We start from the raw sequence: 17,038 nt of genomic DNA, 5'->3' as shown, positions 1-17,038 counted from the left end.
TACAGGACAGTAGATCTGTAGGAACAGGGTTGGAGTGTAAACCTACAGGACAGTTGATCTGTAGGAACAGGGTTGGAGTGTAAACCTACAGGACAGTTGATCTGTAGGAACAGGGTTGGAGTGTAAACCTACAGGACCGTTGATCTGTAGGAACAGGGTTGGAGTGTAAACCTACAGGACAGTTGATCTGTAGGAACAGGGTAGGAGTGTAAACCTACAGGACAGTAGATCTGTAGGAACAGGGTTGGAGTGTAAACCTACAGGACAGTAGATCTGTAGGAACAGGGTTGGAGTGTAAACCTACAGGACAGTTGATCTGTAGGAACAGGGTTGGAGTGTAAACCTACAGGACCGTTGATCTGTAGGAACAGGGTTGGAGTGTAAACCTACAGGACAGTTGATCTGTAGGAACAGGGTTGGAGTGTAAACCTACAGGACAGTTGATCTGTAGGAACAGGGTTGGAGTGTAAACCTACAGGACAGTAGATCTGTAGGAAGAAGTTTGGGTTGCCCTGGGTTACATGTCAGACACATGAAGGGGAGTGATCGAGGGCAGAGGGAAGGGAGTATCTTACTGCTTTAGTGTACACTCTTAGACGAGTGTCTAGTGATCAGTCAGCTGTGACAGACAAGCCTTTATTGATTGACACACAACACAACTGGAAACACCAAGCAAATGCACACAATGTTACACTAGTCACTAATACAGACTTGATCACACACACACACACACACACACACACACACACACACACACACACACACACACACACACACACACACACACACACACACACACACACACACACACGTGCCCATATCCCCGTCTCTCTCTCTCTCTTCAGTACCCAGACAGGGCTATGATGGTGGGGTAGCGGGTGCGGTGGGACATGCACTTGTCCCTGTCGATGAGCAGGCTGTGGGTCTTACAGCCGATGTCCTTCTCCAGCACCATGCGGGACTCCTCCAGGTGGGACAGGGAGCTCCGCGCTGCAGACAGCTGCTGCTGCAGGGATGACATGGTCTGGGAGATCTGACCTGCCTCGCCCACCAGGCTGGAGACAGAGAGAGAGAGAGAGAGGGGAAAGAGGGAGGAGAGATAGAAAGGAGGGGGAGGGGGAGCACAAGGAGAGAGAAAGAGAGCGACAGAGAGGATAGAGGGACGGGAAGAGAGACCGAAAGAGAGAGAGAGAGGAGAGAGAGAGAGAGAGAGAGAGAGAGAGAGAGAGAGAGAGAGAGAAAGAGAGAGGGGAAGGAGAGGAGCTTGTTATACCAGTGTAGGTGTTTGTGAAAGATGGGAGAGAGAGTGCGATAGACAGATAGGTTTGGGTGTGTGTTTGTGTGTATGTCCGTGTGAGTGCTTACTGGCTTGCATCTCTGTGTGTGCTTCTGTCTGTTTGTGTGTGTACCTGAATTGTGGGTTGTCCCTACAGAGCTCCATGTGGGGTCTGTGTGAGCGTTGGTGCAGCCGGGACTGAGCCACTCTCAGAGGGGCCTCTTTATCATACAGAGCCTGCTGAAGAGACACAATGTTCCTCTCCTGGGCCCCGATCTGATCCAGGATCTACACACACACACACACACACACACAGACACACACACAGTGTTGAGTTCAGGTGCAGAATTCTCTGCATTCCAGCCTCAGCTGGATACCCCTTAGGGGGGTGGATAAATACAGTGCCTTCGGAAAGTATTCAGACCCCTTGACTCCTTCCACATTTTGTTATCTTACAGCCTTATTCTAAAATAGATTAAATACAAATAAACCCTCATCAATGTACACACAATACCCCATAATGACATCACAATAACCCATAATGACATCACAATACCCCATAATGACATCACAATACCCCATACTGACATCACAATACCTAATAACGACAAAGCAAAAACTGATTTTTTTGACATTTTTGCAAATTTATACAAAAAAAGAAATCTAAAGTATTCAGACCCTTCACTCAGTATTTTGTTGAAGAAGCTTTGGCAGCAATTACAGCCTTGAGTCTTCTTGGGTTTGAGACTACAAGCTTGGCACACCTGTATTTGGGGAGTTTCTACCATTCTTCTCTGCAGATCCTCTCAAGGTCTGTCAGGTTGGATGGGGAGTGTCGCTGCACAGATATTTTCAGGTCTCTCCAGAGATGTTCGATCAGGTTCAAGTCCAGACACTCAAGGACATTCAGAGACTTGTCCTGAAGACACTCTTGTGTTGTCTTGGCTGTGTGCTTAGGGTTATTATTCTGTTGGAAGCTGAACCTTTGTCCCCGTCTGAGATCCTGAGCACTCTGGAGCAGGTTTTCATCAAGGATCGCTCCATTCATCTTTGCCTCGATCCTGACTATACTATTGCTCCTGCCCTGAAAAACATCCCCACAGCATGATGCTGCCACCACCATGCTTCACCGTAGGGATGGTGCCAGGTTTCCTCCAGATGTGACGCTTGACATTCAAGCCAAAGAGTTCAATCTTGGTTTCATCAGACCTGTTTTCGCTTTGTCATTATGGGGTATTGTGATGTCATTATGGGGTATTGTGATGTCATTATGGGGTATTGTGATGTCATTATGGGGTATTGTGTGTAGATTGAGGAGGATAAAAAAACAATTGTATCCATTTTAGAATAAGGCTGTAACGTCACAAAATGTGTAAAAAGGGGAAGGGGTCTGAATACTTTCCGAAGGCGCTGAATGTCATGAAAACCTTCAGGTGAAAACATTCCCTTTGCCTGCTGGGTAGGCATTAATTTCTGTATGTTTTGTTTAATTAGAGGAAGGGTTGAGTTTTGGCCATTGAAACGACACACACACACCACCTCCACCAACCCCCCCACCCCAACACACCTGAGTGAGATGCAGTTGTAGCTGTGTCTTGGCCTCAGTGAGCTGCAGACAGCGCTGGCTGAAGGCCTGGTCTACGTTAGAGCACTGGACCCTCAGGTCCTCAGCCGTCTCCTGTAGGACCCTCTCCACCAGCAGCCTGAGCTCCACGCTGGCCTGCTCCTCCCGCTGAGCCACAGACAGGTTGTCCTGGGTGAAAGACACCCACACATCACGGTTACACAGCCTGGGAGAGAGGAGGGAGATGTTAACACACTATTAATACACACACACACCAACGTGGTGTCTGAGTTGGGGTGGTACTGTGTTGGGGTGGTACTGTGTTGGGGTGGTACTGAGTTGGGGTGGTACTGTGTTGGGGTGGTACTGAGTTGGGGTGGTACTGAGTTGGGGTGGTACTGAGTTGGGGTGGTACTGTGTTGGGGTGGTACTGTGTTGGGGTGGTACTGAGTTGGGGTGGTACCGTGTTGGGGTGGTACTGTGTTGGGGTGGTACTGAGTTGGGGTGGTACTGTGTGTATTATACAGCTACTCACTGGTCCTGTAGGTTGTCTGAGTTGGGGTGGTACTGAGTGTCAGTACTCATGTTGTTGTAGCGACCACACTGGTCATCCAGACTGTAGGCCTGGTACTTATCAGACCAGTCCAGCTCTAGAGTCTGCTTGGCATCTCTGTTACACCTGATACACACACACACAGTGGGACACAGTGAGGGGCAGAAAGCCAGTGTGAGGGTCTGATGAGGGTCTGGTAGGGAGTGAAAAGCTGAAGTGAGGATAGTCATGTGATTAACTGTTCAGCAGTCCAATAGTCATGTGATTAACTGTTCAGCAGTATAATAGCCATGTGATTAACTGTTCAGCAGTCTAATAGTCATGTGATTAACTGTTCAGCAGTCTAATAGTCATGTGATTAACTGTTCAGCACTCTAATAGTCATGTGATTAACTGTTCAGCAGTCTAATAGTCATGTGATTAACTGTTCAGCAGTGTAATAGCCATGTGATTAACTGTTCAGCAGTATAATAGTCATGTGACTAACTGTTCAGCAGTATAATAGCCATGTGATTAACTGTTCAGCAGTCTAATAGCCATGTGATTAACTGTTCAGCAGTATAATAGCCATGTGATTAACTGTTCAGCACTCTAATAGTCATGTGATTAACTGTTCAGCAGTCTAATAGCTTTGGGGTAGAAGCTGTTCAGGAGCCTTTTGGTCCTAGACTTGGCGCTCCGGTAGTGCTTGCCATGCGGTAGCAGAGAGAACAGTCTATGACTAGAGTGGCTGGAGTCCCCGGCCAAATCCGGACGACGCTGGGACAGTTGTGCGCCACCCTATGGGACTCCCAATCACGGCCTACCCCGGCCAAACCCGGATGACGCTGGGACAGTTGTGCGCCACCCTATGGGACTCCCAATCACGGCCTACCCCGGTTTGTGTGGTTTGTGTGGTTTGTGTGGTTTGCGTGGTTTGTGTGGTTTATGTGGTGTGCATGGTTTGCGTGGTTTGTATGGTTTGTATGGTTTGTGTGGTTTGCGTGGTTTGTGTGGTTTATGTGGTGTGCATGGTTTGCGTGGTTTGCGTGGTTTGTATGGTGTGCATGGTTTGCGTGGTTTGTATGGTTTGCATGGTTTGTGTGGTTTGTGTGGTTTGCGTGGTTTGTGTGGTTTGTATGGTTTGCATGGTTTGCGTGGTTTGTGTGGTTTATGTGGTGTGCATGGTTTGCGTGGTTTGTATGGTTTGCATGGTTTGCGTGGTTTGTGTGGTTTGTGTGGTTTGTGTGGTTTGTGTGGTTTGCGTGGTTTGTGTGGTTTGTGTGGTTTGTGTGGTTTGTATGGTGTGCATGGTTTGCGTGGTTTGTATGATTTGCGTGGTTTGTATGGTTTGCATGGTTTGCGTGGTTTGTGTGGTTTGTGTGGTTTGTGTGGTTTGTGTGGTTTGCGTGGTTTGTGTGGTTTGTGTGGTTTGCGTGGTTTGTGTGGTTTGTGTGGTTTGTGTGGTTTGTGTGGTTTGTGTGGTTTGTATGGTGTGCATGGTTTGCGTGGTTTGTATGATTTGCGTGGTTTGTATGGTTTGTGTGGTTTGCGTGGTTTGTGTGGTTTGTGTGGTTTGCGTGGTTTGTGTGGTTTGTATGGTGTGCATGGTTTGCGTGGTTTGCATGGTTTGCGTGGTTTGTATGATTTGCGTGGTTTGTATGGTTTGCATGGTTTGTATGGTTTGTATGGTTTGCGTGGTTTGTATGGTTTGCATGGTTTGTATGGTTTGTGTGGTTTGCGTGGTTTGTGTGGTTTGTATGGTTTGTATGGTTTGTATGGTTTGCGTGATTTGCATGGTTTGTGCGAGCACCTACGTGCTCCAGACAGTAGGGGGAGCCAGAAGACTAAAACTCAAAGGACACCTTGTTCCCCATATCAGGGTCCTATTCATTAATACACACTGAGCAAAACTTAGACAAACAATATGCAATGGAAAACAAAAATGAACGTTTCTTATTGGGCAACTTCAGGTAGTCCCTCCCTGTTTGAGTCTAATTTCCTTTTTTTGGTGCCTAATGAACAGGCTACAACCCAGCTCAGCTGTAGTCTTAATGAATAGGCTACAACCCAGCTCAGCTGTAGTCTTAATGAATAGGCTACAACCCAGCTCAGCTGTAGTCTTAATGAATAGGCTACAACCCAGCTCAGCTGTAGTCTTAATGAATAGGCTACAACCCAGCTCAGCTGTAGTCTTAATGAATAGGCTACAACCCAGCTCAGCTGTCGTCTTAATGAATAGGCTACAACCCAGCTCAGCTGTAGTCTTAATGAATAGGCTACAACCCAGCTCAGCTGTAGTCTTAATGAACAGGCTACAACCCAGCTCAGCTGTAGTCTTAATGAATAGGCTACAACCCAGCTCAGCTGTAGTCTTAATGAACAGGCTACAACCCAGCTCAGCTGTAGTCTTAATGAATAGGCTACAACCCAGCTCAGCTGTAGTCTTAATGAATAGGCTACAACCCAGCTCAGCTGTCCTCTTAATGAATAGGCTACAACCCAGCTCAGCTGTAGTCTTAATGAATAGGCTACAACCCAGCTCAGCTGTAGTCTTAATGAATAGGCTACAACCCAGCTCAGCTGTAGTCTTAATGAATAGGCTACAACCCAGCTCAGCTGTCCTCTTAATGAACAGGCTACAACCCAGCTCAGCTGTAGTCTTAATGAACAGGCTACAACACAGCTCAGCTGTAGTCTTAATGAATAAGCTACAACCCAGCTCAGCTGTAGTCTTAATGAATAGGCTACAACCCAGCTCGGCTATAGTCTTAATGAATAGGCTACAACCCAGCTCAGCTGTAGTCTTAATGAATAGGCTACAACCCAGCTCAGCTGTAGTCTTAATGAATAGGCTACAACCCAGCTCAGCTGTAGTCTTAATGAATAGGCTACAACCCAGCTCAGCTGTAGTCTTAATGAACAGGCTACAACCCAGCTCAGCTGTAGTCCTTTAGGCCTTTCCTAGAATAATGTGTGGAAATGTGTGATGACACAATCAGATGAAAATAGAGGATCTTATAAATAAACCATGTATGTAGTTACTGCTGATGCATCTAAAATATTCATTGTGACACTAATTGTGACACTCACTTGATTTGATTGACAGCCTGACTCAGCGTTCTCTTCAACAGAGCCTGGATGCTCCTGATCAACTCCACCTCCTGCGGTACACAAACACAACCATCACCTTATTTTCAGATTGGTTTCTAGTGAAATAACGTCTAGGCAACATTTAGTAATGATACAAGTATTTCGACTTGAGCAAAGACAAGTCAATGTTATTGTTTTAATCACCTTAAGCAGCTCCTCCTCTACGCCGTCTTTAACCAGGTCGGGACCCAGCCGCCGTTCCCGACAGGTTAGGTTATCCGTGGCGATGGCGAACGGGATCTCGGTGGCGTCCAGCGCCTTCAACAGCCTCCTCTTCTGCTGCAGGAGGAGGTCTGTCTCGGCCACCAGCTTCTCGATGTGCCGCTGCAGCTCCGACTTCCAGAAGTGGATATGCTGCAGTCTCTCTCCCAGGTGCCGCGTCCCCTCAGCTTGGGTGCGCAGAGTCCCGGCCTCGGTTTCTTGATACAGTGTTTTGGACTCATGGCAAATCCTCTCGGCGTTGTTTCGGTCAGTAGCGGCCTGGTGAAGGGTAGAGAAGTTATTGATGTGCCATTCCTCCGGGCTGTACTTGGATGAACGGTACCCCGCCGTAGCCAAGCCGGAGGAGGGATAGAAGCCCTCCTTGAATGTGGCCTCTGCGTCTGGAGGCGGGAACGGCTCGCCTGCTTGGGCAACTGACCTGCTGTCGAAATTATGTCTGGCCACTAAAACTTCTGAAGACATTTTGTGGCGAATTGGTGATACCTGATATTAAAAACACTGCGACCCGACGTAGTTAACGGAGTCGCAGCATAACAAGAGCCACACAGGGGAAGTGAAGAATCACATGTTTTATATTTGCGCTGTGTTGCCAGGTGACCTGTTTCCAAGGAAACACTGTGTAACTGGACACGCGATAATGCCCCACGGTTCCAAATGAATTATCAGGCAACAACAAATGGTGCATGGAGGAACACACACACACACATTTTTTCAAATGTATTCATCTGAATATAGGCCTATGTTAGGTGTGCTAACTACATTTATATACCCATTTATATGTCCAAAAATGGATGTCGCAACTAAGGATTGCCACTTTAATTGATGAATAATAATTGTTTTAATAATGTCAATAATAATTTGAACTTTTAACATGACAGTGGCCCCTGTGTTTTTTTCCCAGAAACATACATGCACCCCCACACACACACAAGCATATTCACACCCCTCCAACTCTCCACTTTAAAACCCTTTAACGGAGTCATAGGTCTCTGGTCTATTGATGGGAATCAGAATCTTCAGGGCTGTGGCCCAAATTACACCCTGTTGCCCAGATAGTGTCCTACTCATTGTCATTTGGGAAACACTACTGGTGTGAGGGGAATTTCCTGTTTCACTGGGCTTTGCCACACAGTGATGATGCAATTACACTGGAACTAGTGAGTGACCAATGGGAGTAGTTATTGTCCATCAGGCTTGTGTTCTATTCAGTCATGTAAGATCATGTTTTCCCATCTGCCTCACATCTGTGTGCATTCTCTCTCTCTCTCTCTCTCTCTCTCTCTCTCTCAATTTTTCAATTCAATTTCAATTTAAGGGCTTTATTGTCATGGGAAACATGTTAACATTGTCAAAGCAAGTAAAGTAGATAATAAACAAATGTGAAACAAACAATAAACATTGCACTCACAAAAGTTCCAAAAGAATAACGACATTACACATGTCATATTATGTCTATATACAGTGTTATAACAATGTGCAAATGGTTCAAGTACAAAAGGGAAAATAAATCAACGTCTATGTGTTGTATTTACAATGGTGTTTGTTCTTCACTGGTTGACCTTTTCTTGTGGCAACAGGTCACACATCTTGCTGCTGTGATGGAACACTGTGGTATTTCATCCAATAGATATGGGAGTTTATCAAAATTGGGTTTGTTTTCAAATTCTTTGTGGGTCTGTGTAATCTGAGGGAAATATGTGTCTCTAATTTGCTCATACATTGGTCAGTAGGTTAGGAAGTACAGCTCAGTTTCCACCTCATTTTGTGGGCAGTGTGCACAGAGGATATTTTTGCAGAATTCTGCATGCAGCCTCTCAATTTGGTGTTTGTCCCATTTTGTGAATTCTTGGTTGGTGAGCGGACCCCAGACCTCACAACCATAAAGGGCAATGGGTTTTATGACTGGTTCAAGTATTCTTAGCCAGATCCTCATTGGTATGTCAAATTGTATGTTCCTTTTGATGGCATAGAAGGAGCTTCTTGCCTTGTCTCTCAGCTCGTTCACAGCTTTATTTAGGCCGAGGGATGTATAGTTTTTTGTGTGCTCTAGGGCAATGGTGTCTAGATGGAATTTATATTTGTGGTCCTGGCAACTGGACATTTTTTGGAACAACATTATTTTTAATCTTACTGATGTTTACTGTTAGGGCCCAGATCTGACAGAATATGTGCAGAAGATCTAGGTGCTGCTGTAGGCCTTCTCTCTCTCTGTCTGTCTGGAGTAGCAGCTCTGTTAGATGTGTACACACAGACAGCTCTGTTAGATGTGTACACACAGACAGCTCTGTTAGATGTGTACACACAGACAGAGCGGAAAACTGTACTTCACACATCAGTGAATTTGATAGCTAACCAAACCACAATATCATTTATGGGGAAATGTCCAGCTGTTCTGTCGGACGTTGGATTAAGGAAATGAAAATAAAGCCTTCTGTAAATGTTTAACTGACTAGGATGTGTGAGTTTGGGTTTCTGCCCATTGTAAATGGGTATAGTAAAGTTCAAGGTTGGGGTCATTTCGAATTACAGTCAGATAGTTCAAGATGACTTCTAAATAAATGAAAGAGAAGCTTTTCATTTAAAAATCACTTCCTGAATTGTGTGTCTTTAATTCTAATTAACCCTGGTAAAGATTGACAACCAGATTATAATATCCTCTGGGAAATGGCTAGAAGTGATGGTCACTGGTGTGTGTGTAGTAGGGATGGTGAATTGGTGTGTGTGTGTGTGTGTGTGTGTAGTAGGGATGGTGAATTTGTGTGTGTGGCAACAGCAGGTCTGCTTGCAGCATTCTCTGTAAGCATTGCCTGAAGCACGTGCCACCTACAGTACTGCGAATGGCCAACCCAACTATAACGGTCTCCATCAGTCACTCTCTCTCTACTCACGCACACACCACATCTCAAAGTGCTCTGATGGGGAAGAAACCACCCCCACCCCCCTACTGCCTCTGATCTGGCAGACTCAGTAAAACACAAATACTGTGTAGTAGTAGACATGTGTAATAGTAGTAGTTTTTAGTTGTGTATGAATAGGGACATGAGATACATTACATGATAATAACATGGAAAACACTGGTCACTTTCAAGATGCATCATCTTCATGTGATACGCACCCGCTCAAAACTCCGCCGGAAGACACGTGTCGGCGCCATCCAATGCTGTTCCAGTATTTAGCGTTTGTACGTTTTTGAAAAATGCAGAAGGAACCTCGTCTGTTGGAATCACATACTGCCAGTCGCAGCGATTTTGGGCGATTTGAATCATCCTTTTCCTGGTAAGAGAATGATGTCTTGTATTTTTTTCATGGTTAGTTTTGGTTTCTGTAGTGGACGATGATAATAATAATAAACCTTGGCTGAGAAAGGCGATACATAGGCAGTTTCACAACTGAATGCATTCAACTGCATTTAACCCAACTACTTAATCGACGTCCACGGCGACTGGGAAGCAGTTGTTGTTGGGGGTTAACTGCCTTGCTCAAGGGCAGAACGGCAGATTATTTCAGATTATAGGCCCAGTGCTCTTAACCTCTAGGCTATGTGTCACCCAGTTGTTGGCACTTGTAATCAGCTTTATGCACTTTAAGATTGAGACTAAGTTAGTACTTCTGTTTTCAACATTCTGATCTCTGCATGTTTTGGATGTTCAACAGGCAACATTAGGACAGAGGGACAAAATTACCCAGATTGCCCAGGACTAAATAGACAACAACAACGTGAGATACTGAAGATAAGCCTACTATCTTTTTTAACCTTCAAGTTCACAACGTTATTTGAAATGTTCCGGGGTTTTGGAAGAACAGGACAAGGACTGTCACGGTCACTGAAGGTAAAACGTAAGGGCTCTGGAGTAAAGCCTAGAGAAAGCATCAATCTAGGTGTGGTGCAGGCCATTGAAATCCCATACCCTGAATGTATGGATTCTGAGGCTAGGAAACATCACAAGGGAGAAGTCTTGAGGAAACATCCTGAGACTCTGATAGTGGATTACAAAAAAGCACTGAGGAACAGAGTCAAAACCAACTATGTTTTCTACACAGCGCACCCCGCAGCCTGGCGTAGGGCCCTGCGCCAAACCTACCCCAACACTAAAGAGAGAGACATCAACAATGCCGTACAGGTCAAAGTGTATGTCGATGACAGTCCCTTAAAGGTTGTTATTACAGTGAATCTTTATCACACCGGTACCATCATGGTCCAAGGCTCTCAGACCCAGCTCAACAACTTTCAACAGGACTTTCAGGAACTGAAGGAAAAAGCTGAGCTGAATAAAAGCATCGTCACATACCAAGGAACTTGTTAGAATTGCAAATGTATTGTGTTCCATTTGTGGTAAATATAGTGTGTGTTTAGATAAGAAACATTTTAAAAGCATACATTTTTACTTCATTGTCAATAATTGTATGCACTCAGACATGCTATAAAATATGTATTTTAAACAGAAAGAGAGTGTGTGTGTCTGTGTTTGTGAGTATAATACATCCGTGCGTGTGGTTGTGTGTGTGTGTGTATAATACTGCCCTACCAAGCAAAATAACATACCCCCAATTTGATCCAGAACACAATAGAGGCAGGATACTTGTCCACATGATTAAGCATGTATTTAATGTGGCAAAAATGACATTAACTCATTTTCGACCAAATGAGTAGTTACTGCCTTTTTGCTTGGTTGGGCAGAATACAGCTACTCACGGGTCCTGTAGGTTGTCTAAGTTGGGGTGGTACTGAGCTGGGGTGGTACTGTGTTGGGGTGGTACTGAGTTGGAGTGGTACTGAGTGTATTATACAGCTACTCACTGGTCCTGTAGGTTGTCTGAGTTGGGGTGGTACTGTGTGTATTATACAGCTACTCACTGGTCCTGTAGGTTGTCTGAGTTGGGGTGGTACTGAGCTGGGGTGGTACTGTGTTGGGGTGGTACTGAGTTGGAGTGGTACTGAGTGTATTATACAGCTACTCACTGGTCCTGTAGGTTGTCTGAGTTGGGGTGGTACTGTGTGTCAGCCTTGATGCAAAGTGATCAAATGTGAAGAATAAAAAAGGAGAATACGTTTGGGCTTCTATGCCTGAACATCAGTGCTGTTTATCACCTGTTAGCACTTTTCACATCTCGGCCTCCTTGGTTTTTCCTTTGCGGGTGAGTAGCTACGTATTACAGACAGTAAGGGGCGCCATAAGACAAAAAAAAGGACATTGTTACCATAGCAGGATCCGTATTCATTAGTGCACACAGGAGCACAACGTAGGCAAACAATTTGCACTGGAAAACGAAAACGAGCGTTTCTTATTGGACAACCTCAAGCAGTCCATTTTCCTGTGTTTGGTACCTAAATGAATAGGCTGTAACTTGGCTCAGCTGCTGCAAAGATGGCGGACAGAAATACCAGGATGGAAGCAAATGTACGGGATTATAACGTCATAACGATTCATGCAAAAACATAGTTGACAGGAATATGTTAGTTAATGTAGAGACAAACGATTATGCATATGTTTTATCATAAAGTCAATTTGCGAAAATCGCGATTTAGCAAGCTTTCTGACTAGCTAACAGTAGCCAGCCAGCTAGCTTTATGGGTGTTTTGACATGAATATGAATTGTAATTCGTGTTTGTTTTAGGGACTCCTGAAACGACCAGCAAACCAGGCAGTCGTCTTGTGAAACGGTGGATGTAAAGAATCTAGCTAGGTAAAGCGTTTACTGCAAATTGAATGTACAATTTTGTAAGCTTGCCTTGTGGATAACGTAACTAGCTAACTATTTTCTTGTTTATTGAGCAGTGGAGTATAAAAATCACTGTATACCTATGGATGTGTAGCTAGCGGTCTAGCTGATCTGTGTATGGACCCAAACGTTTGGTATACATATTAGTTCAGAACCTAGATATGAACTTAAGCTATCATAGCCGGTTGTATCAACTTCAAAACAGTCTGAATGACATTAATGAAGCCTATGGATTGAGTAGAATATAATCTAACTTTGTGCCAAGGATGCAAGTCGTATATACATGTAGCATGAGATCCCCACATTGTAGCCTGTACATTTAATATTCCCACTGATCATGTACTCTACCGTGGCAAATAAAGGTGCAGTTCAGGTATGAATGTCTGTGAGATTCTTTTTCAGTCATATCCAATACCAGGAGTATCAAACGGCATTCTTTGAATGGTGCTGTGTCTGCATGTATGCATTACAATTATACACTTCAAGTGTTTACCAATCTTGGTCCTGGGATATCAATGCTTGGTTACACATTAACTATGCAATAGACTAGAAACATGATTTAACTAGTTAAAAGGGCTGATTTGTAATTCATATATACAGAAAGATAATTTTTTAAAACACAGTACATTACACTTCCTACGCATCATGTAAATAGGTTCATCTATCTAATTTCCTTCATCTGCACTGATCTGAGGACAGGATAGGTGTGGTATTTCATCAAATGAGAGACTTCAACCAGTAGAGAATGTGAAATGTTTTACATAAGTGTCTCTAGAGGAGTCTCCTAACCAGCCTTGGGCCCCAAATTGGCCTGAAGGTTATCGTAACAGCGGGTGAGGTGGCGATGATGGGTCTGGCGGTTGGCATACTCTCTCACATCAAAACATACCTACAGAGGAGACAGAATAAAAAAACAAACAAGGCTTAATCATGCCATCACTGTCAGTCATAATAATCAGGAGGTAAAATTCTAAACTCTTGGACTACGACATCTCTATCTGTACTTCAATGTAAAGCATCTCTTTAATAATACTTCCTGTTGACCCAACCAAGTGACCTCTCACCTCTGATCATGCTGTGCCCTCTATGGAGCCAGTTCAGACACAGGAGGAGTTCACTGACACAGCTGATATAACCTACAGCAGATATTCCAAACGGGTACGCCAAATAAAAATGCGATTAACGTTTAAATAACATTTGAAAAAATAAAAAACTATTTTCAATGAACAAAATGTTTTATATGTAAGATGGCTAAATAAATAGCAAATGTATTGAATATTATTATGTGCCCTTGATCCTATAAGAGCTCTTTGTTAATTCCCACGAGCCAGGTTGTGACAAACTCAGACTCACTCTTATGTTTAATAAATGTATAGTGTGTGTGAGTGGCAGGCTTACAATGATGGTAAAAAAACATTTGAGAATGCGCTGACCCTGGTGCTAGAGGGGGTACGCAGCTAGGTTGAATGTTTGAAGGGGTATGGGACTTTAAAAAGTTTGGCAACCACTGACCTACATGATTACGGGAGAGAGGGATGGAGTGAAGGAGACTGTTGAGAAAATAAGTCAGTTAAAGAGACGGTGTTCAACAGGAACCTGTGTGTGTGTGTGGCCTCACTAAGTGGCTGCAGAGTACTTTATACAGACACTTGAGTACAAACAATTTAGCGTAGTTATATAAATAATGAAGTGTGTTACTATTCTCCATGGTTTGTCCTCTTGTCTATTCTTTGAAGGTGGAAGGAGCCACAGTTATACACCGGAGCCTGCTTACTACACAACACATAAATCAGATTGATAGACAAGTGTGTAGGTGTGGCTTATAGGGTGTCTAATTGTTCTAAATGTTTTCAATATGGGTGACTCTTAAAAGAGCCTGTTTTGTTTTTGTACAGACACCACACCTACCTAAACAGCACCCTCACTGGCAAAGTAGAAATCACAGGAACAGAAACTGAAATGAATAACTGCAGTTGACATAGCTAAGTAAATTGAAGAATACTCTTATTGCAATGTGGATGGCTCTTAAAAGAGCCTTTGGTTGTGCATAGTGTAGTCTATGGTGTTGCCAGGGAACAGCATCCTTTGCGAAGAAGTAGGAGGTGAAGGTCTCCTGCACACAGATTGCCTCCTGTGCGCGTTGTTGGCCCCCATCCTGGCAACATCCTGCAGAGCAGCAGACCTCTCCTCTGGCACACGGCAGAGCGCTGCAGGTCCCCTCCTGTTCATCATCATGAAGTTATGCAGGACACAGGTAGCCTTCACAGATGCCTGAAATCCCCCACGAGACAGTCCCAGATGGCCCTGGTCACCCAACTGTGCCGTGCCCTACACAGTAACTGTAGGCAATCGTTTAAGAAATCTCCAGTTGCAAGGCATCTGTAGGAATATGGAAGATAATGTCATTAGACTTTTACATCAACAGGTCATTGTGGATTTTAGTATAAAGTATCATATATCTTATAAACAAACAAACATAACATTGGATAGATGCACGTGACAACAGCAGGATCATATCAAGGATAGCATCACAAATGAATACATTAATACTACTTGAAGCTTTATGATGACTTGATCATTTGAAATCAGCTGAGTGGCACTAAGGCACAAATTAAAATGTGTACCCCTTTGAGACCCCAGGAACAGGACTGGGAACCATTGCTCTTCATCTGCAGACAGGGTTTCACAGCTCTGTATCTGAGGACAGAAAACAGACTTCATTATACTAAAATTAGACTGCATTGAATATTATGTTACGATTCTCTCTCCGTCCTCACTTCTTACTATGGAGTGGAACTACACAACAGTACCTACCCTATCCAGAATAGCCTACTCTACCTTCTGACAGTTGGAGCAGCTATCCTTTCACTCTCTTCCATGGCTGTTAGCTAGCTACCTACAAATGCATTTGGAGTTTGTTTTACAATTACATCAAGATAGCTAGTCATTATGAAGTTAGGTAACTGGTGATATTTAATTCAGTTAGCTAGCTATGCAGTATGTAAAGTTTGTTAGATAGCTAGCTAGCTACGTTTGCAGCTCAGTTGTGTTAACTTGCACTGTAGCTAGTTAGCTGATAATTCATCAACTGCGTTAAAATGCTTATACTAACCTTACTATTTTTTAAGTAAATTGACTGGAGTATGCTTATTGGTCATAGTATGGGTAACGATGCTTCGAGGGTGACTGTTGTTGATGTATGCAGAGGGTCCCTGGTTCGCGCCCGGGTATGGGCGAGGGGACGGTCTAAAGTTATACTGTTACACAAGTGTACAGGCCATAACAAATATAATTTTAATTATGCACGTTCACCCAATTTGCACTATACACATAATATAAATGACGACGCGACACACAGCTTTTGTTTCTTATATCCCATACGTAACTGTATTGCAGAAATACAGTTTGACATAAACTATAATTGTTTTCTATGTTGCGTGCACGCTTCATAGTTTACGTGGTAACAGTCATTGTTATAATTTAACCATTATCATTCTCAAGTAAATAGTCACAGTTCAAAGTAATGTCTTGTTTACCTCTATTCCTCAGCAGTGATGGATGCCACGGTGTGCTGATAAAGGAGGTCCAACCTGAATCCCAGGGTTAAAATACGGTTCCGGAAGGGAGTTGGGAAATGCCTCTGTTCACCCCAGTGGAACTTTTTTTCCATTTGACGAGTTTAAAATAGCGAAGTACAGTTATACATTGATATTGTATACTGTTATTGATAAAAAATAATGCTTATATTTAACGTTATCATTATTGTAGAAATGTAAAACTTGACGGTTTGCAGACTTGCCTTGGAGCTGGCCACTCCCCTTGTAATGGAACGTCCCATCAGCGAGTTGATTTTTGGTTTATGTACGTTCTGTTCCTGCACGTTATAGCGTAGTTCTTTTTAACGTTAATACTTTACAGGACAGTTCGTTTTTCAAGTCATTTAGCCCTTGGTATATTTTAAAACACTTTGGTTTATTTGCTTGTCGTATTTTGTATCATCCAAGTTTTGATAAATAAACCCCCTTATTGTTTCATTGTGACACTCACTTGATTTGATTGACAGCCTGACTCAGCGTTCTCTTCAACAGAGCCTGGATGCTCCTGATCAACTCCACCTCCTGCGGTACACAAACACAACCATCACCTTATTTTCAGATTGGTTTCTAGTGAAATAATGTCTAGGCAACATTTAATAATGATACAAGTATTTAGGTGAACTAGAGCAAAGACAAATCAATATTTTTTGTGTGTCATCAGCAGCTCCTCTTCTACGCGGTCGGCTGTTCCCGACAGGTTAGGTTATCTGTGGTGATGACGAACGGGATCTCGGTGGCGTCCTGCGCCTTCAACAGCCTCCTCTTCTGCCCCAGGAGGAGGTCTGTCTCGGCCACCAGCTTCTCGATGTGCCGCTGCAGCTCAGACTTCCAGAAGTGGATATGCTGCAGTCTCTCTCCCAGGTGCCGCGTCCCCTCAGCTTGGGTGCGCAGAGTCCCGGCCTCGGTCTCCGTATCCAGTGTTTTGGACTCATGGCGAATCCTCTTTGCGTTGTTTCAGTCTGAAGGAGCATTGG

General features: G+C 43.9%; 1 protein-coding gene and 2 long non-coding RNA genes across 4 annotated transcripts; 1 reads left to right on the top strand and 2 right to left on the bottom strand.

Moving 5' to 3' along the window:
• Positions 1 to 622: 622 nt before the first annotated feature.
• LOC109886918 (tektin-4-like) lies at positions 623 to 7,352 on the bottom strand. Its single transcript, XM_031811671.1, has 6 exons — positions 6,670 to 7,352; positions 6,466 to 6,536; positions 3,376 to 3,519; positions 2,844 to 3,066; positions 1,410 to 1,564; positions 623 to 1,055 (listed from the first exon to the last, which is right to left on the bottom strand). The coding sequence occupies exons 1-6, from the start codon at positions 7,207 to 7,209 to the stop codon at positions 842 to 844; spliced, it is 1,347 nt and encodes a 448-aa protein (XP_031667531.1). The 5' UTR covers positions 7,210 to 7,352; the 3' UTR covers positions 623 to 841.
• A 4,506-nt stretch (positions 7,353 to 11,858) lies between these two features.
• LOC116358908 (uncharacterized) lies at positions 11,859 to 14,274 on the top strand. Its single transcript, XR_004206523.1, has 2 exons — positions 11,859 to 12,146; positions 12,364 to 14,274. It is a non-coding gene; the product is annotated as an uncharacterized LOC116358908 (long non-coding RNA).
• LOC109886916 (uncharacterized) lies at positions 12,755 to 16,286 on the bottom strand. 2 transcript variants are annotated; one of them, XR_004206522.1, is made up of 4 exons: positions 16,005 to 16,273; positions 15,093 to 15,165; positions 13,533 to 14,847; positions 12,755 to 13,357 (listed from the first exon to the last, which is right to left on the bottom strand). It is a non-coding gene; the product is annotated as an uncharacterized LOC109886916 (long non-coding RNA). The 2 variants fall into 2 exon arrangements; XR_002254859.2 differs by having other exon boundaries at positions 12,755 to 14,847; positions 16,005 to 16,286.
• Between the last annotated feature and the right edge of the window lie 752 nt (positions 16,287 to 17,038).

Source organism: Oncorhynchus kisutch, unplaced genomic scaffold (genome assembly GCF_002021735.2).
Source record: "Oncorhynchus kisutch isolate 150728-3 unplaced genomic scaffold, Okis_V2 Okis01b-Okis20b_hom, whole genome shotgun sequence".
Classification (NCBI taxonomy): Eukaryota; Metazoa; Chordata; class Actinopteri; order Salmoniformes; family Salmonidae; genus Oncorhynchus; species Oncorhynchus kisutch.
Note: the sequence above shows the minus strand (reverse complement) of the source record. Positions and strands in the feature narration are given on the sequence as shown.